Source organism: Tamandua tetradactyla, chromosome 21, assembly GCF_023851605.1.
Source record: "Tamandua tetradactyla isolate mTamTet1 chromosome 21, mTamTet1.pri, whole genome shotgun sequence".
NCBI lineage: Eukaryota > Metazoa > Chordata > Mammalia > Pilosa > Myrmecophagidae > Tamandua > Tamandua tetradactyla.
The window spans coordinates 59,583,516-59,604,200 of record NC_135347.1 but is presented as its reverse complement, the minus strand read 5'-3'; the positions used below and the strand labels follow the sequence as shown (position 1 = coordinate 59,604,200).

At 34.9% G+C, this 20,685-nt stretch overlaps 1 protein-coding gene across 7 annotated transcripts in view; it reads left to right on the top strand.

Annotated features, from left to right (window-relative positions):
* Nucleotides 1-20,685, top strand: part of FCHO2 (FCH and mu domain containing endocytic adaptor 2) — a 206,126-nt gene that overhangs the window by 24,132 nt on the left and 161,309 nt on the right. For all 7 annotated transcript variants that reach the window (XM_077139486.1, XM_077139484.1, XM_077139481.1 and 4 more), the window contains exons 3-5: nucleotides 11,706-11,780; nucleotides 15,342-15,483; nucleotides 15,576-15,728. In XM_077139486.1, coding sequence (XP_076995601.1) covers nucleotides 11,706-11,780; nucleotides 15,342-15,483; nucleotides 15,576-15,728 — 370 coding nt within the window. The remainder of the gene's footprint in view (nucleotides 1-11,705; nucleotides 11,781-15,341; nucleotides 15,484-15,575; nucleotides 15,729-20,685) is intronic.

Genomic DNA, 20,685 nt, shown 5'->3' with positions numbered 1-20,685 from the left:
TGATCTTGTAACCTGCCACATTGCTGTAGTCATTTATTAGCTCTAGTAGTTTTGCTGTGGATTTTTCAGGGTTTTTGACGTATAGTATCATATCATCTGGAAACAGTGAGAGTTTTACTTCTTCTTTTCTAATTTTGATGCCTTGTATTTCTTTTTCTTGTCTAATTGCTCTGGCTAGAACTTCCAACCCAATGTTGAATAACAGTGGTGATAGTGGACATCCTTTCTTGTTCCTGATCTTAGGGGGAAAGTTTTCGGTTTTTCCCCATTGAGGATGATATTAGCTGTGGTTTTTTCATATATTCCCTTTATCACTTTAAGAAAGTTCCCTTCTATTCCTATCCTTTGAAGTGTTTTCAACAGGAAAGGATGTTGAATTTTATCAAATGCCTTTTCTGCATGAATTGAGATGATCATGTGGTTTTTTTGCTTTGATTTGTTGATATAGTGTATTACATTAATTGATTTTCTTATGTTGAACCATCCTTGCATACCTGGGGTGAATCCTACTTGGTCATGATGTATAATTCTTTTAATGTGTTGCTGGATTCAATTTGCTAGAATTTTGTTGAGGATTTTTGCATCTATATTCATTAGAGAGATTGGTCTGTAGTTTTCTTTTTTTGTAATATCTTTGTCTGGCTTTGGTATGAGGGTGATGTTGACTTCGCAGAATGAGTTAGGTAGCTTTCCCTCCTCTTCAGTTTTTTTGAAGAGTTTGAGCAGGATTGGTACTAATTCTTTCTGGAATGTTTGGTAGAATTCAGATGTGAAGCCTGGACTTTTCTTTTTGGGGAGCTTCTTAATGTCCGATTCAATTTCTTTACTTGTGATTGGTTTGTTGAGGTCGTCGATTTCTTTTCGAGTCAGAGTTGGTTGTTCATGCCTTTCTAGGAAGTTGTCCATTTCATCTACATTGTTGTATTTATTAGTATAATGTTCAGAGTATCCTGTCATTACTTCCTTTATTTCTTTGGAGTCAGTGGTTATGTCTCCTCTTCCATTTCTGATCTTATTTGCATCCTTTCCCTTCTTCTTTTTGCTAATCTTACTAAGGGTCCATCAATCTCATTGATTTTCTCATAAAAACAGCACCTGGTTTTATTGATTTTCTCAGTTATTTTCATGTTCTCAATTTCATTTATTTCTGCTCTAATCTTCATTATTTCTTTCCTTTTGCTTGCTATGCGTTTAGTTCGCTGTTCTTTCTCTACTTTTTCCAAATGGACAGTTAATTCCTCTATTTTTGCCCTTTCTTCTTTTTTTTGATATGGTTATTTAGGGCAATAAATTTCCCTCTTAGCAATGCCTTTGTTGCGTCCCATAAGTTTTTATATGTTGTGTTTTCATTTTCAGATATTTACTGAATAATTCCATTTTGAGATATTTACTGATTTCTCTTGTAATTTCTTCCTTGACCCACTGGTTGCTTAAAAGTGTGTTGTTGAGCCTTCACATATTTGTGAATTTTTTGGCACTCTGCCTATTATTGATTTCCAACTTCATTCCTTTATGGTCTGAGAAAGTGTTTTGTATGATTTCAATCTTTTTAAAGTTATTGAGACTTGCTTTGTCACCCAGTATATGGTCTATCCTTGAGAATGATCCATGAGCACTTGAGAAAAAGGTGTATCCTGCTGTTGTGGGGTGTAATGTTCTATAGATGTCTGTTAAGTCTAGCTCATTTATTGTATTATTCAAATTCTCTGTTTCTTTATTGATCCTCTGTCTAGATGTTCTGTCCATTGATGAAAGTGGGGAATTGAAGTCTCCAACTATTATGGTAGATGTGTCTATTTCTCTTTTCAGTATTTTCAGTGTTTGCCGCATGTATTTTGGAGCTTACTGGTTCAGTGCATAAATATTTATGATTGTTATGTCTTCATGCTGAATTGTTCCTTTTATCAATACGTAGTGTTCTTCTTTGTCTCTTTTCACTGTTTTACATTTGAAGTCTAATTTGTTCGATATTAGTATAGCTACTCCTGCTCTTTTCTGATTGTTATTTGCATGAAATATCTTTTCCCAACCTTTCACTTTCACCCTATGTTTATCCTTGGATCTAAGATTGTTTCCTGTAGCCAGCATATAGATGGGTTCTGTTTTTTAATCCATTCTGCCAGTCTGTGTCTTTTGATTGGGGAGTTTAATCCATTAATATTTAATGTTGTTACTGTACGGGTAGTACTTTCTTCTATCATTTTGCCTTTTGAATTTTATATGTCATATCTAATTTTCCTTCTTTTTACCTTTACTCATAGTCTTCCTTTTTACACTCCTCTCCCCACCTCTCTTCTGTCTTTTCATATCTGTCTCTAGTGCTCCCTTTAGTATTTCTTGCAGAGGTGGTCTCTTGGTCACAAATTCTCTCAGTGATTTTTGGTCTGAAAATGTTTTAATTTCTCCCTCATTTTTGAAGGACAATTTTGCTGGATATAGAATTCTTGGTTGGCAGTTTTTCTGTTTTAGTAATTTAAATATATCATCCCACTGTCTTCTTGCCTCCATGGTTTCTGCTGAGAAATCTATGCATGGTCTTATTGGGCTTCCCTTGTATGTGATGGATTGTTTTTCTCTTGCTGCTTTCAAGATCCTCTCTTTCCCTTTGACCTCTGACATTCTGATTAGTAAGTATCTTAGAGTACATCTGTTTAGATCTGTTCTCTTTGGGGTATGCGACTCTTCTTGGATCTGTAATTTTAAGTCTTTCATAAGAGTTGGGAAATTTTCAGTGATAATTTCCTCCAGTAGTTTTTCTCCTCCTTTTCCCTCTTCTCCTTCTGGGACACCCCCAACACATATATTCTTGTGCTTCATATTGTCTTTCAATTCCCTGAGTCCCTGCTCATATTTTCCCATTTTTTCCCCATATTTTCTTTTTCTTGTCGGATTTCAGATGTTCCATCCTCCAATTCACTAATCCTATCTTTTGCCTCTCAAAATCTACCATTGTGGGTTTCCATTGTTTTGTTTCATCTCTTCTGCCGTGCCTTTCATTCTCGTAAGCACTGTGATTTGTTTTTTCAGACTTTCGATTTCTTCTTTTTGCTCATTCCTTGCATTCTTTATATCCTCCCTCAGTTCGTTGATTTGGTTTTTGATTAAATTTTCCATGTCTGTTCGTATATTCTGGATTAATTGTTTCAGCTCCTGTATCTCATTTGAATTGTTGGTTTGTTTCTTTGATTGGGCCATATCTTCAATTTTCCTGTTGTGATTTGTTATTTTTTGCTGGCGTCTCGGCATTTAATTACCTTAATGAGTTTATTCTGGAGATTGCTTTCATTTCTTTTACCTAGGGTTTTCTTGCTGGATGAATTTGTTGTCTGTCTGTTCTTTGACATTCAGTTCAGCTTTTTCTGGACCTCTAGCTTAAGTTTTGTTTAACAGATCCAAAATTTTCAGTTCTTGTTTTCTTGTTTCTTGTCCTGCTTATATGGTGCCTTCCCCCCCCACCCCTTAGCAGGGTTTACTTAGGTATTATAGACCCCAGCCGGATTTTCCCAGACCAAACTGGCCTCCTATCAGGAGGAAAGAGTCACCTACATCGGTTTTCCCTGAGGGTGAGACCCAGCAGGTTGAAAGACTTTCCCTTGAAGTCTCTGGACTCTGTTTTTCTTATCCTGCCTAGTATGTGGTGCTTGTCTGCCTGTGGGTCCCACCAGCATAAGATGATGTGGTACTTTTGCAGACTCTCCCTGCTGGGGGTGTGGTGGAGACAGAGGAGAGTTTGTAGGCTGGTTTTAATGGCTTCAAATCACCAAGCCCTGGGGTCTGAATTCCTTGAGGGAGGAATTCCACCTGAGTTGGCTTTCACCCCTCCCCTGGGGAAGGCACAGGCTCCAGACAAGCCCTCAAATGAGTTTGTTTCTGCTTATGCCTGGGGCAGTTGCAGCCTGAGAAGTCCTGCTGCTGTATCCAAAGCCAGTACTGCCGCTGTATCCAAAGCCTTTGTAGAAACATAGCCACAAAAATCTCTGTTTCTTTTTTTTTTTTTCTTTTTCCGTCAGTCCTACCTGCTTGGCACGGGCGCAAAAATGAGCGACCTCTGCTTTGACCTTGTTCACCTGAGCTAGGGGTCTATTTTTATTAGTCTGAATTTGTTAATTAATTCCACAGTTGGCATTTAGTTGGGCTCAGCCCCTGCTGCTGGTAAAGTCCCTTTCCTGTCCTCTCTGGGAAGCAGCCTGTGGGGGATGGGTGCTGGCTGCTGCGGCTTGGGGAACTCACGGTTCTTAGGGGGCTTGCAGCCGGTCCAGCTGGTCCAGACTGGGGTGCGCTGTATGTCTGGTCACTGATGTGGCCCCTGGAGCTGTTCTGTACTGTTTCTGGTTATTTAGTAGTTGTTCTGGAGGACGAACTAAAATGCACACATTGCTAAGCTGCCATCTTTTCCTAAACTCCTGTATTCCAAATAAACATTTATCCCTTTAGTCTCAGATAAAAGTTGAAATTTTAAGATATGAATGATATCATCCTTTACCCAGTCTTCTGATATCCCTTAGTGTCCTATGTAGACAGCTTCATTCATATCTCTACTCGATGTTTTATCCCTTTTTCAACTTTTTAAACAGTTCTTGTATGGTGGTGCTGCTGACTTTCATCGCTTCAGAGCTCTAACTCTGAGTCTCAGGTGTCACATAAGTACCCAAAATTTCTGCGAAAGACCATGTTATAGGCAAACATCTCAGTATCTGAGAATTTAGATTTTTCATCTCCTGAATATATATGACTCCTGTAAGAGCTTATAATCTAGGACCCTTTGCAACATGCCCCAACATAATATCCCATGCTCTCGGTTTTAGTTCACTGAATTTTTATGTTATAGTCAGTCCATATGATTGAGGCATGATATTTGTTTTTTTGTTTCTGACATTTCATTTAATGTACTGCTCTTAAGGTTCATTCATTTGGTCGCATGCCTATTTTTAAAGGTATATTTACCTTTAAAATACCCTATTTTTAAAGGTATATTTTTGCTCTTTATTTCCAGAGAACACACTCTATATGATTTCAGTGTTTTGAAATTTGTTGACATGTGGTTTAAGTCCCAAAATTTGGTCAGTTTTGTTGAATAGTCTCCTTGTGCCTGGAAAGAATGTATTTTGCATTTATTGAATATAGGATTTTCTGTGTTTTCTTTAGGGTAAATTTGTTAATTCTGGTGTTTATAGGATTTTCTATGTATTCAGGGCAAGTTTTTTAATTCTGGTGTTAAACTTTAATATGGTTTTGTTTTTTTACCCTGCTCATTTTATCAGTTACTGAGAGAGTTGAGTTAAAAATCTCCCATTTTGATTATGATTTTTGTCCATGTAGTTCTGGCTATTTTTTTTACTGTAAATTTTGAGGCCATGTTAGTAGATGGTTACCAGTTTAGAACTGTTGTAGCTTCTTTTTTTTTTGTCACATAGTTGTATATTCATCATCATAATCATTTCTTACATTTGCATGATTTCAGAAAAAGAAATGAAAAGAAAACAGAAAAAAAATTCATATATACCATACCCCTTACCCCTCCCTTTCATTGATCAGTAGCATTTCAGTCTACTAAATTTATTTTAACATTTGTTCCTCCCATTATATGTTTATTTTCAATCCACACGTTTTACTTGTCTGTTAATAAGGTAGATAAAAGGAGCATCAGACACAAGGTTTTAACAATCACACAGTCACACTGCGAAAGCTGTATCATTATACAATCATCTTTAAGAAACATGGATACCGGAACACAGCTCTACATTTTCAGACTGTTCCTTCCAGCCTCTCCATTACACCTTAACTACAAAGGTGATATCTATATTATGTGTAAGAATAACCTCAAGGATAACCTCTTGATCTCTGTTTGGAATCTCTCAGCCATTGACACGTTATTTTGTCTGATTTTGCTCTTCCTCCTTTTGGTTGAGAAGGTTTTCTTAATCCCTTAGTGCTGAGTCTCAGCTCATTCTAGGATTTCTGTCCCACATTGCTAGGAAGGTCCACACCCTTGGGAGTCCTGTCCCATGTAGAGGGGGGGAGGGTAGTGAGTTTGCTTGTCATGTTGGCTGAGAGAGGCCACATCTGAACAACAAAAGGGGTTCTCTGGGGGTGACTCTTAGGCCTAATTTTAAGTAGTCTTAGTCTATCCTTTGCAGGGTTAAGTTTTATATGAACAAACCCCAAGATTGGGGTCTCAGTCTATTACTTTGGTTGTCCCCATGGTTATATCTTCTGAGTGAATTGAATATTTTATCATTATGAGGTATCCTTTTATATCATTAGCATTTTTTTTCCCTTGAAGTCTCCTTCATTATTATTATAGCTTCAGCAGTTTGCTTTTGGTTAGTGTTTGCATGGTATGTATATATACATTTATTTTATTTTCTGTATACTTATGATTTAGATTTGTTTCTCAACTTTGACTTTTAATTGGAGTATTTAACCCATTTATATTCAATATAATTGCTGATATATTTGGGTTCAAATCTATCTCAAGGATCAGCAGAGTTTTTCTGTAAAGGACCAAAAAAAAGTAAATGCTTTTGGCTTTGTGGGCCACATGGTATCTGTTGCAGCTACTAAATGCTGGTGTTTTAGCATGAAAGTTGCCATAGCTAACATAAATGACTGAGGAAGGCTAGGTTCCAGTAAAACTTTATTTACAAAAGTGTGTGATGGGCCAGATTTTGCCTCTGGACTGCATTCACTGGCCTCTATACCATTTGTTTTCTGTTTGTCCTACCTATTTTTTTTTTTTAATTAATTTATTTTTTTACATGGGCAGGCACCGGGAATCGAACCCGGGTCCTCGGGCTTGGCAGACAAGCATTCTTACCTGCTGAGCCACCATGGCCTGCCCTGTCCTACCTATTTTATAATTTCTGTCTTTTCTTTCTTGCCTTCTTTTGGCTTATTTTTTTTTTAATTCTATTTTCCTCCCTTGATTAGCTTATTCTTCTGACTTACATTTTAAGCCTTATGCATTTTAGAGTGGGGAGGATTTTTTTTTTAACTTTTTGTTATGGAAATAAAACATATTCCATTTTTTAAACTTTTGTTATGGAAATATATACCATTTGTGTGTGCATGTGTGTGTTTATACTTTGTATGCCATTTTTTGTGTATTTTTTTTAACTTTTTGTTGTGACAATTTTTAAACTTAGTCAAAAGTAGAAAATAGCATAAATCACCATGTAATAAACTGTAGCACAGTTTCAATGCTTTTTAGCGTTTTTTTTCCCCGTCTTTTTTAAAGCAATTCCCTGGAATTAAATCTTTATGTCAATAAATAGTTAAGTATGTATCTTTAACAGCTAAGGATTGGAAAAAATAATTATACTGTTATTCATTTAACAAAATTAATAATTAACTGAGAAAAAGTTCTGTCTAATCCATTTGGTATGTGAGATCAGATCTTATGTATTTTAGTATTCTGTTTTTTTTTTGTATTTCTTATATTGTCATTGTTTTTTGAGATTTATTGAAATTATTTACTTTTTCTGTAATACTCCACATGGGCCATTTTTCTTCTGCTTTAAAAATATCTTTTTTAGTAGTCCTTTTCATTTGGTTTTCTGGTGATAAATTATCTCAGTTTTATTTTTCTGATCATATTTTTAATTTGTCTTCATTTAAAAAAACTTTTTACTATGGAAAATTTCAAACATATGTAAAACATACCAAAGTAATATGCTGGGCGGGCCACAGTGGCTCAGCAGGCACAGTTCTCGCCTGCCATGCCAAGACCTGGGGTTGATTCCCAGTGCCTGCCCATGCAAAAAAAATAAAAAATAAGTAATATGCTTAGTGTAATCAGTCTCCATGTAGCAGTCACCCAGCTCCAGCAGTTATCAAACATAGCTTCTCTTGTTCTGTTTATGTCCTACTACTGGATTGTTTTGAAGCACTTCTTAGATTCAGAAACATTACTTTTCATCCGTTTACATTTCAGATTTATGTCTAGAAGATAAGGGTTTTTTAAAAAACATAACCACAGTATGTTATCCCATCTAAAAATGTAGTAGTAATTCCTTATTATCATCAAATATCCAGTCAGTGCTCAATTTTCCTCATTGTCACGCATGCATACAACACAATACACGCACATACATAGACACACAAAGTTGGTTTCTTCCATTCAGGATCCCAGGAGGATCTATATATTACATTTGGTTGATGCGTCTTTCTACTCTCTTATCTATATGACCTTTCTTTGTGCCTCCCCCTTTTGTGGTTGTTATAGAAACTAGGTTATTTGTGTCCCACATCCTGGATTTTGCTAATTGTATAAATTGTATAACCATAGTTTTACTTAATGTTTTTCTTTGCCTTTGTATTGCCTGTAAATTGGCATTTAACCTAGCAGCTTGATCAAATTCAGTATTTTGACAAGAATAATCATAAATGTGGTAGTCTGCTTCCATTGGCGGCATATAATACCTGGTTATATTTGTTTTGTGATATTAGTGGCCCTTGATGATCCAAACTTGGGTCCATTATTTATTAGCGGTTTACTCGCATTTCTAAAGAATATTTCTCTGGGTATGGAATTCTAATTAGCAGATAGTTTCTTTCAGATTTTTAAAGATCACCCAGCTACTGTTGAGATGTTTGCTCTCAGTCTAATTATTGTTCTTTTGAAGGTAATTTTTGGTGGTGGTAGAGATTTGACTGATTTAAGCTTTAACTTTTTTTTCCTTGATTTTCAGCAGTTTTACTATGATTTATCTTTATCCTCCTAGGGTTTGTTGAATTTCTTGTATCTGTGATTTGATATCTTTTGTTAGTTAAAAAAAAAATTATCCTTTATTATCTCTTAAAATTTTTTCTGCCCCATTCTTTCTCTCTATACACATATATTAGACTTTCTTGTGTTACCCTTTATGTCTCTCCCTGTTTTCTTTTTTTTAATTAATTAAAAAAAATTAACTAACAACATTTAGAAATCATTCTATTCTACATATGCAATCAGTAATTCTTAATATCATCACATAGATGTATGATCATCATTTTGTTTCCTTTTTGTTTCTGCAAGCTTCATTCTGTGATAGTCTTCTCATGTATTTCCCAGTTTACTGATTCTCAGTATATGTACTGAATCTGCTGTTAAACCCATCCTTTGAAATAGTAATTTTGGTTATTGTATTTTCAGATCTAAAATTTGTTTTCTGTCTCGGATTTGATGTGCTCTCCTCCATTTCAAGGTCTCCGCTAAAATTCTTGATGTAATCTATTATCTCTTTGAATGTAATATATGAATTCAAAAGTTTAAGCATGATATATTTTTTTAAAAATATTTTTATTATAAACAACGAAGAAACATACATTCTTGACATGGTTACAATCAGTGGCTCACAATATCATCACAAAGTTGTGTATTCATCACCGTGATATTTTTTTGAACATTTGTATCTCTCCAACAAAAGAAATAAAAAAGAAAAAACTCATACATGCCATACCCCTTACCACTCCCTCTCATTGACCACTAGTATTTCAGTCTACTCAATTTATTTTAATCTTTGTTCCCCCCATTATTTATTTCCTACCATATTTTTTACTCATCTGTCCATACCATAGATAAAAGGAACATCATACACAAGGTTTTCACAATCACACAGTCACATTGTGAAAGCTATATTGTTATATAATCATCTTCAAGAAACATGGCTACTGGAACACAGCTCTACAGTTTCAGGTACTTCCCTCTAGCCACTCAAATACACCATAAACTAAAAAGGGAATATCTATATAATGCATAAGAATAACCTCCAGGATAACCTCTCACCTCTGAATGCTCTCAGCCACTGACGCTTTATTTTGTTTCATTTTGCTCTTCTCCCTTTCCATCAAGAAGGTTTTCTCAAACTGTTGATGCTGAGTCACAGCTCATTCCAGGATTTCTGTCCCACGTTGCCAGGAAGGTCCATACCCCTGGGAGTCATGTCCCACGTAGAGAGGGGGAAGGCGGTGAATTTTCTTGCCGTGTTGGCTGAGAGAGAGAGCGGCTATAACAAGCATGATATTCTTAACATTTGGAACTGTGCTAATTTGTTTTCCTTGTGTTCATGTTGTATTGTGTTCTTATGTTCCTGGTTTATTTATGAGTATTTTTGGACATATGTCCACGCAGGATCCAATAGCGGAGTCTGAAAAGATCTGGTTAGCAGTTCCTGTGAGGGCCTGTCTACCTGCGTTTCATCCTTACTCCTGGGGTGTTGCCTTTTGGAATCTCAACTTAAAGGGCCTGGGATTTACCATACTTCCCGCATTTGGTAGGCCTGAACTCTTAAATTTTCTCTTGGTTGCCCCGTGAGGCTATCAGTAACTACTCCATTTCTCGGCCTCTCAGCTGCCTCTTCTAGGTATTCCCAAGGGAAAAGCTGCCCACATACATGGCTCACTTCTCTGAGTATCCCTCTGTTGGATGTTGGCCTACTGACTCTCAGCTGCCTTCTTAACTCTGATGTCTAAGTCAGTTCACTTCGAGGTTTATCTAGTTTACTGTTATTGGAAATTGAACCTTTTTTTTTATTGCTGTTTAACTTACCCATTTAGATACTAATATTTTCCCCTGTGTTTATATTTTTGGATTCTAAGATATTCACTTGTATTATAATAAATACAGGGAATACAGAAATGTTTAAAGGAACAGAAAAATGTCACAATGCTCTCAGTGAGAGGCAGTTGCTGTTTGATATTTCTTTTTAGTTAGAGTGCTGGTTTTGTGGAGATGGGTTTGGGAAAGCCTTTAGAGTTGAACTCAGTTTGGATATTCTGAATTTGATGTGATTAAGATATCCAAGTATAGTTCCGCTTTAGGCAGTTAGAAATATTGACAGATGATTTAGTGCAAGAACAGTGTAGAGGCGTGGGTTTGGACACTGAAACAAAAAGTTAGCTGAACCTCTTAAGTAATTAGATGAACAGTGGTAGTTGTAGAATGTCCCACTGTTAAGTTTAGCAAAAATTGGCAAGAGCCAGGGTAAGTATGGAAAATATAAGAGTAGAACTTAAGGTTTATAATATTAAGAATACCAAGACAGCCACATATTTTGTACTTGTAGATTATGTGTTTATAGAATAATTTGTTTCATTTTTTTATTCCATATTTCATAGCTTCTGTTGAATCTTTTAAAACTCTAGATTCCCATGCACTAAATAATGGTTATATAAAATTCAGTTTTGAAGTGTAAGGTACTTACTGGTTAGTGTTTTAGATCTAATACAAAATAAATTAAGCTCAAATTCAGGATTTTAGACTTGCTGATGATTCATATTTAGTTCTGTGCAAATGATTTTTATGAGTCTCTTGCTCTATTAAATGTAAACGATAATGACATCAGAATATTGAGGAATAATAAAACAATGTTAAGTACACCAAGAAAAAAAAATTCAAATGAGTTATTGAAGTGAATCAGTTCACAAAGATAATTCAAGTATCAGCATTCTTGTACTTCCTGTCAAGTAACTGTTGTTTATAAAGAAAAAAGAGCACCTATTTTAAGTGGTATAAATTCTCTTAGTTCTATACCAAACTATTTAGAGTAGATGTGCAAAAGGGTATTTAAAGATCAAACAGAAATTCATGACCATATACCTACTGATTTTTACTTTTTAATTTGAGATATCCTTTTATTTTACAGTTGTAGTTGTAGTTTTATAATTTTGCTATGTTTTTGATCATTAAACAAGAGATATTATAATAAGGAATTTCGATTTAACAGAGCTACAATAGAAGAGGCATATTCCAGGTCAATGACAAAACTAGCAAAATCGGCAGGCAATTATTCACAACTTGGGTGAGTTGATTTCTTTTCTTTTTTCCGTATTTATTTAGCAAAGTTCTTGAAAATATAGGTTCCCATTGAGAATATAGTTATTCATAAATTTATCAGTATATTATGTATTTATTTAAACTGTCTATATGAATGTTTTTGATATTTTGAGTTGTTAGAAAATAAAATTGAACTTGTTGAATCAGTTAATGCAGTTGAAGTAAATGAAACATTTTTCCACTTTATTAAACTATTTAATCATTTAGTAGTGTAATTTAAAAAAATATTTTTATTGTAAAAACTTAAACATACAAATATTCTTGGCATACAGTCATTCCATACATAGTATATGATCAGCAGCTCACAATATCATTATATAGTTGTGTTTATCACCATGATCATTTTTTTGAACATTTGCATCACTCCAGCAAAAGAAATAAAAAAAAAAACTCATACGCACAATATCCCTTACACCTCCCTCTCATTGACCACTAGTATCTCAGTTAGTGTGCTTTTGAAATTATGAATATGTTACATATATACAAAGTATCTTCTAATTTTCTGTACATTCACTTAAATTCTGTTGCAGTTTAACAGTGATGTTTAAAACTTCACCTAAAATAACACTTTATTAAATAATCAATAATCTGAACCCATAACAACTCTGAAAGGAATATTTGAATACTTATGGAGTAGAATTTAAATATCTAAAACTTGGGAAAATGTAATAGTTTTGCTAGGATGTTGAAATAATAAATGTATTTTAAGATATTTTTATAGTGTTATTGAGTTAAGGATGCCTGTAGTTCTGGGATTCCAGTGAATCTGTGAATTCCCTGAAATTTTATGCAAAATTTTGTATAGGTATTAATGCATATTTCTGATAATGAGGGTGTATCAATTATCAGATTCACGAGAGTGTGACCTCAAAAATGGTTAAGAATGACTATTTCATAGAAACTCTTAATAGTGAGATTGAATGAGTTTATACAAAAGTTTGTACTTTGTGTCCTGGTCAAAGAGTAGTTGGAATTTCAGTTCATTCTCAGGTTATTGATACTGTCCATTATGTAAGTGCTGACCACAAGCTGAGAGGATCATTTGTAGACCTGTATGCTGACTATGAATGCTAGAGAGCTACCACCCTTTTCACCTATAGAAGAGTGGAAAGTGGCAGTTGACAGCTATATTTTTTATACTCCCAGTTGTATAATTGTAATTATACTCCAATTCCTTACCCTTTCTCCTCCCTCCACCACAAGTGCCTTCTTCTTTTTATCATCTTCTCACTTTTCTGAAAGCCTCCTATTTTTAAAGACTCCATGTTGACATGCCTCTTCTAAAACATACTTTTTTCTTTATTGATTACATTAGAAAAGCCCGAGAATAATTGGAATGAAGAAAGTTAACTTTAACCAATTGGCCTTGATTTTATTATAGGAAATGTTACCCTATTCTTAGTTTCCAGGTGGAAGATAGAAGAAACGTAGATCGACTGCAACCATGTCTCATGATAACAAAGTTACTGACCACATTCTGATTTTGGAATGTGCACATTTCATGTATAATAAAGAGGAATTTTATTTTTTTTGGATTAGTGTCATCTCTTAAGATCATCTGGATTTTAAATACTGGTATTCATAAGAACACCTAGGGCTCTGAGATTCTGTAAACGGTTTCATGGCACTAAGTTTGCTGTCCAGAAACCTATGACCTTCAGATAAGTCCTGAAACGCAGAAGGACCAGTCTCTCTAAGAACATCAACTAATTCCATCCCTCTATCCTATATTGTCAACACCCTTTTCAACATAAAAAAGTTAGAATGGGCATAGCCCTAAAGATTGGGAGAAGGATCAAAGGAGAAGGAAATGTTATGACAGAGGAGATAGGATTTAACAAATGGGCATGGCTGCTGAATCGTCGTATTGATATTTCTTTTTGTCTCCAGTGTCTTGGAGCAGTTAGAAGGAAAAATTGTGGAACTGTAACCCATCCCAAACGTTGAAATCTGTTCTGTAATTTCTTGTTAAATTGTACCTGAGATTTATTGCTATGTGTATATATATATGTATATATTTATATTTATATATATTTTAAATGTTAATGTTCTTGTTTAATGAAGTATTATTTGGCAAGAAATTGCCTTTACCCTGTATTCAGTTGCATTTCAACATATTTCTGATTAGTCAGTTTTCTTTTTCAGTGCTTATTTTACAACATATATTATTTTTCTGGAAAAAAGTTGTAGATCAACTTTTAAAAATTGAATGATATTTGAAATTTCTTAGAGAAGTCTATATTTAAAGAAATCTTGGGCCCCATTGTGGTGTAAATAATCCTCTGGTATAGTAAGTGACTACTGCCATGTTATCTGCTTTGAGAAGGCAAAAAACTATTGAAAACTATTGTATATCAGGTTTACTTGAAAGTGAGGTACATCTATTTTGGTGCTGTAGTGAGTGGATACTTTTCATGTATCTTATTTTCTCTTGAAATTTTCTGTCCAAGTACTTGCCAAATTTAGTGCTGATTAGGTTTTTAAAATGTGAAATGAGATCCAATCAGAACAGTCCTGTTATAAGGATTTTAATTACCCTCTTTGAACCTCTTTTTTATTGCATGAAATGATTATTGCCAGTTAGCTTTCCTACTGGGTAGTTAATATAATAATTGGCATCAAGTATATATTTGAATAAACAATTTCTTTCTCTGACTTCTTGCCTAGTGATCATTGCTACTTTTTTTTTCTTTTAAGGAATTTTAATATAGAGACCACTTTAAAGCAAGTACTAGTGAAAATATTTGAAGAAATGCCTGAGCAAAACATGGGATAAAATTATCCTTAGATCATTCTCCACTAACCACCGTATCAGTTTAAAGTGGTCATTGGCATCCTGGGTGTGATCCAGGATCTCATAATGTGGTGATCCTTGGTTGTGCTTGAGTCTGCTGGCATTTAAAAATCTTCGGTGTTGGGAAAAAGTGATAGGAAGTTATGGCATGCATCCCATAACCTTTAGTATGTGTATGTCATTAAAATATACAATTATATAAAATTATGATGCCCAAAGGTTTCAGATAATGTACTCTGAAATAATTCTTACGTAATTATTAATGATGAGGAATTTTTTAAAAAGTACATATTTGACTTTTCTATGTTTAAATTCAGAAAAAAATGTATTTTAATGAAATACTTTAATGGAATATTAAATAGCCTGAAATTGGAGTTTGATAATAGAGTTAAATTTTAAAATAGATAGCAGTAGAAATGCTTCTAGTACAAGTATAAATAGCCAAATCAACTCAGAAAATATGATGCCATTAAATAAAAGGGGGCATGGCCAGACCTGTGATAAGTAGTCAACCCATTTCTGTGTACCTGAGGTCCCCAAATATTTTAAATAATCAGGGATCAAGAAATTAATGTCAGTAAGTCAGTCATTTCGTTTTGATTAATTTTAATTTTATCTTGGACCAAATTAAAATTGCTGTATATAGCATTATTGTTTCCTTTGGTTCCATTTGGAGCCTTTCACTTTTTTCTCCTTTTGGTAAATTATTCCCATGTTTTTTCTTTCCTCTAGAACGTTTGCACCAATGTGGGATGTGTTCAAAACATCTACAGAGAAATTAGCAAATTGTCACTTGGAACTTGTTAGAAAATTACAGGAATTAATTAAGGAAGTTCAGAAGTATGGAGAAGAACAAGTAAAATCTCATAAAAAGGTATCACTTTTTTCTTGCTGAAGAATTGATTGGCTAGATAATGAGTGCTTTACAGTTCAGTCATTTTTTATGATTCATTTTATACCAAACAGACTAAAGAAGAAGTTTCAGGAACTCTGGAAGCTGTTCAAACCATTCAGAGCATAACTCAGGCTCTCCAGAAATCCAAGGAAAATTATAATGCTAAGTGTGTAGAACAGGAGCGTCTGAAAAAGGAAGGAGCTACACAAAGAGAAATAGAAAAGGTAATCAGAATAAAAATAGCATCTCTGTTGTGTGAAAGCACTTTCACATACAAGACTTCATTTAATCTTCAAACTCGAAAATGATCTCATTTGCAAGATGACAGTGTCTCAGCATTAGCGATTTACTTGATATAAAAGTAGGTTTATAAAATATATTGTGTATGGTAAGCCGATTAGCAGACATAAAAGAATGCTTTCCTTATGTTAATGACGTATTTGTAGAGCATTTTCATAGTAAGGTAATTGATGAAATAGTACTTGGTAAAAAGTCTAACAGTGAGGTGAACAGTTTTGAAGCAAGACTTTGGTATATATTGAAAGGCATTGATATTTGAAGGTCAGCTTTAAATGTATGTTATGGATGATTTATTTCTGACATTGAGCAGCATTTTTGTAGTATTATGGAAAACTGTAGCCCTTTACCCCTCTCATGTTTTAATTTAAAAACTACTTTTTAATTAAAAGTAGTTTTTTTCCCCTTTCAAAACAGTTTAATCATTCACTTGTTTCATATGGAATATCTCATACAGAATGATAATTTTAAAAGCTTTCTTTGTGGAAATATTTGAGATACCCTCTAGAAAAGGAAACTTTATAGTACCTGTATTAATTTAAAGTGTACATACATGGGCAAAAGTGGAAGAAAATGTGGAAAAATCAAAATGGTTGATGGAATTTGTACAAATTTTCTCTAAAATTTGTACAGTAAATGAAAATTAGAGGGAAAAGATGAGGCACAGTGAGTTCACAATTTGAAAACACGTTCTCTTCAAGACACCACAATTAGCAATCAAAAGGAATAGATAAAACAAAATAGTAGGTCCCTAAAGAATGGTATTAAAATTAGCGTCTCTTCATGTGCTTTTTAGCCATCTGTACTTGCTCTTCAGAAAAATGTCTGTGCATATCTTTAGTCCATTTTATAATTGGGTTGTTTGTTGTTTTGTTGTTAGGTTGTATGTTTTCTTTATGTATACAGGATATTAAATCTTCATCCAATATATGATTGCCAAATATTTTAACCCATTGAGTTGGCTGCCTCTTCACCTTTTGACAAAGTCCTTTAAGGTACAGAAGCATTTGATTTTGAGGCATTCCTATTTATTTTTTCTTGTGTTGCTTGTACTTTGGGTATAAAGTTTAAGAAGCTACCTTCTTGGCTTGGTCTTGAAGGTGTTTCTCTATGTTTTCTGTTGCAGTTTTATGGTACTGCTCTTATATTTAGGTCTTTGATCCACTTTGAGTTAATTTTTAAATAGGGTGTAAGGTAAGGGTGCTATTCCACTCTTTTGGCTATTGAGATCCTATTCTCCTATGCCCAGTTATTGAAAGGAGTTTTCTATTCCAATTCATTGGATTTGGAGTCCTCATCAAAGATAAGTTGACTGTAATTTTCGTGGTCTATCTCACGCAGTCTCAGTTTGATTCCACTGGTCAGTACTTCTGTCTTTGTTCCTGTAGCATGCTGTTTTGACGACTGTAGCTTTTATAAGCTTTAAAATCAGGAAGTGTTAGTCCTCCCACTTTGGTTCTTCTTTTTTAGGACTTATTTAGCTCTTTCCCTTCCAAATGAATTGATAACTAGGTTTCCAAGTCTTCAAAATAGATTGTTGGAATTTTGATTGGCATTGCATTGCATCTGTAGATCAATTTGGATAGAACTGATGTCTTAATGACATTTAACCTTCCTATACATGAGCAGGAAATGTCTTTCCCCCATTAGATCTTCTTTAATTTCTTTTAGCAGTATTTTGTAGTTTTCTGTGTACAGGTCCATTAATATCCATAGTTAAATTTATTCCTATATACTGATACTTTTAGTTGCTATTTTGAATAGATATTTTTCCTAAATTGTCTGCTTGGTAGGTCATTACTTTGTATAGAAATATTAGTGATTTTTGCACATTAATCTTGTATCCCTCCAATTTGCTGAATTTATTAACTCAAATAGCTTTGTCATAGCTTTCTCAGGATTTTCCAAGTATGGGATCATGTCATCTGCAAATAATTAGTTTTACTACTTCCTTTCCAATTTTGGATACCTTTTATTTCTTTTTCTTGTCTAATTGCCCTAGCTGGAACATCTAACACAATGTTGAGTAATAGTGGTGACAGACAGCATCCTTTTCTCATTCCTGATCTTAGGGTGAATGCTTTAGCCTCTTACCCGTTAAGTTTGATACTGGCTGTGTGTTTTTGATATATGCCCTTTATCATGTTGAGGAAGTGTACCCTTTGATTACTACCTTTTGAAGTGTGTTCATCAGAAAAGGATGGTGAGTTTTGTCGGATGCTTTTTTAGCACCAATCGAGATGCTCATGTGACTTTTCCCTTTCGATTTGTTAATGTGCTGTATTACTTCATTGGTTTTCTTGTTCGTGTGTTTGTAGGAATTTGTCCATTTCATCTGCGTTGTCTAGTTTGTTGGCATATAGTTAGCTGTTCATAGTATCCTCTTATGATTTTATTTTTTATTTCTTCAGGGTCCAAATTAACAATCTGCCTCTCATTTCTCATTTTCTTTATTTGCATTCTCTGTTTTTTTTTCTTTGTCAGTCTAGCCAGATTTCATTGATTTTTCTTAAAAAACCAATTTTTGGTTTTATTGATTGTTTTTATTGTTTTTATGTTCTCCAGTTCATTTACCTCTGCTTATAATCTTTGTTTTTCTCTTCTTTTTACTTTGGGGTTAGTTTGCTGTTCTTTATCTGGTTCTTCCAGATGAGCACTAAGTCATCGATTTTTGCTCTTTTTTCATTTTTAATAGGGACATTTAGGGCAGTGAATTTCCCTCTAGCAATGTCTTTGCCGCATCCCCTAAGTTTTTACATGTTGTATTCTCATTTTCATTTCGTCTCCAGGTATTTACCAGTTTCTTTAGCAATTTCTTCGTTGATCCATTGATTAAGAGTGTGTTAGTTCATCTCTGTGTATTTGTGAATGTTCTCATTCTTCAGTGGTTATTTATTTCCAGCTTCATTCCATTGTGATCAGAGAAAGTACTTTGAATAATTTCCGTCTTCTTAAATTTATTACGTCCTGCTTGTGTCCCAGCCTATAATCTGTCCTGGAAAATGTTCCATGAGCAAAAGAATAATGTATATCCAAGTGTTTTGGTGTGTAATGGTCTGTATTTATCTTTTAGGTCTGATTTACATTCTCTGTTTCCTTGTTGGTCCTCTGCTGCTTGTTCCATCTATAGAGGATAGTGGTGTACTGAAGTAATTCCCTGCCAAACCAAGACCTAGACCTCATGCAGGGGATGCATCTCTACTTGAGGGTCTATTTAAAACTAGGATTAAGGTCCTTTGCCAGGCTTTCACTTTCTGTTTCTTCCCAGCAGATGGTGCTCTTGGGCCTCCTCTTCCCCTCAGGCTTGCCTCTATTCCAGCCTGGTCTGTTGGTCCTGTATACTGTGAAAGCCACCAACCCTGGGGCTGGGTGGTGGGCACTGTGCACCTCAGTGGAAATTCTGCTTAGGGGCCCGATGGGTCTGGTAGCCCCCAGGCTCCCACTTGAAATGACCGTGGGCTATGGGAGTGGGTATTTCAACTGCCAGTGTGGGGGTGTGTGGTGCCATTTGGGGGCACAGAGCATAGCATGGTTGCAGTGTGGAGTACAGTGGCGCAGTGCTCTGGCATGGAGCGTGGCGTGGCTTGAGTCCTCATCCCCACCTCTCTGTCTGCATTCCTGAGGGTTCTGGGCCCCCATATGGAAAGGGTAGAGTAGGCCTTGTGCACTAGCTGGATAGTGTCTGTGAGTTTACTTGCTTCTGGGTTCTCCAGGGGAACTCTTAGCTGCTGAGCTGAGGAGGCTGATCTTCTAAGCTAGCCAGGCACTTTCCTGGGCGCCTCCTCTTATGCCTGGTGGAATCCTGACTGAGCACGCTCACCCTGTTCTCGCTCATCCCAGTTCCTGTGGCTTTTCATTCAAGACCTCCCTGTGTAATGTAGAAGATACACTCAGGTCACTTGCACCCTGGAAATGCTGTCCCAGTTGTTTTTGTATCACTTCTCTAGTTGTTTCATGGAGCAGGGGTGAACTCAGCATATCCTATTCCACCATCTTCTGGAAAGTCAGGATTTCTTTTAGATTATCATATTTAGAAGGACACTAACGTGATAGTACACAAAAGTTGTGAGTTGGTGACTAAAATCCAGTGTGTGCTCTTCTTTCCTTGCTTGTTATATGGTGGATAGCTCAGAGGAAGGGTGCTTTTTCCTATTATTCTGCTTAGAGGTGGCACCTTTGCTAATGATACTAGTGGGTGCTCTGATTTATAATATATTTCAATCCAGATCTAAGTAAATTATTTGCCTATAACAAGAAGCTTTTTTTTAATATGAATATAGACTTTTAAGACAGAGCTTTGGACCATTTTTCCTTGATAAACTTGAAAACAAATACTTATAGGTATTGTGACTTAGTATGCTTCTCATCCTCACAAACGCTTATTTTTCTTAAACTCACTATTGTGAATTATAAATACTTAGATATAATGTTTTTTTGGACAGGATGTTACTATAGAAATTATAGGCACTTAAACATTTCTGATTGTATATCAGAAAATTTATTGTAATGCTAAGGAAATTAATAAAATGTAGAACTTGTTTATTTCCATAGATAATCTGTCAGTCATTTATTTATGAGAAGAGATGTAACTGTTGCATTTAAAGAACTATTTTCTTATATACATAACACAAAATTTCCCATTTTAATTCTTTCATATGTGAAATTCAGTGGCGATAATTACATTCACAATATTGTGCTATCATCACCACCGTTAGAAATTTTTCATCACTGCATATAGAAACTGTACCCATTAAATAATAATTTATCATTTCCCCTCCCCTGCCCCTTGTAACGTGTAATCCTCTTTTTGTCTTTATGTATTTGTTATAGCTATTGCTTTATTATTTTATCATTATTTGAGAATTATTATTTGAGAATTACAGT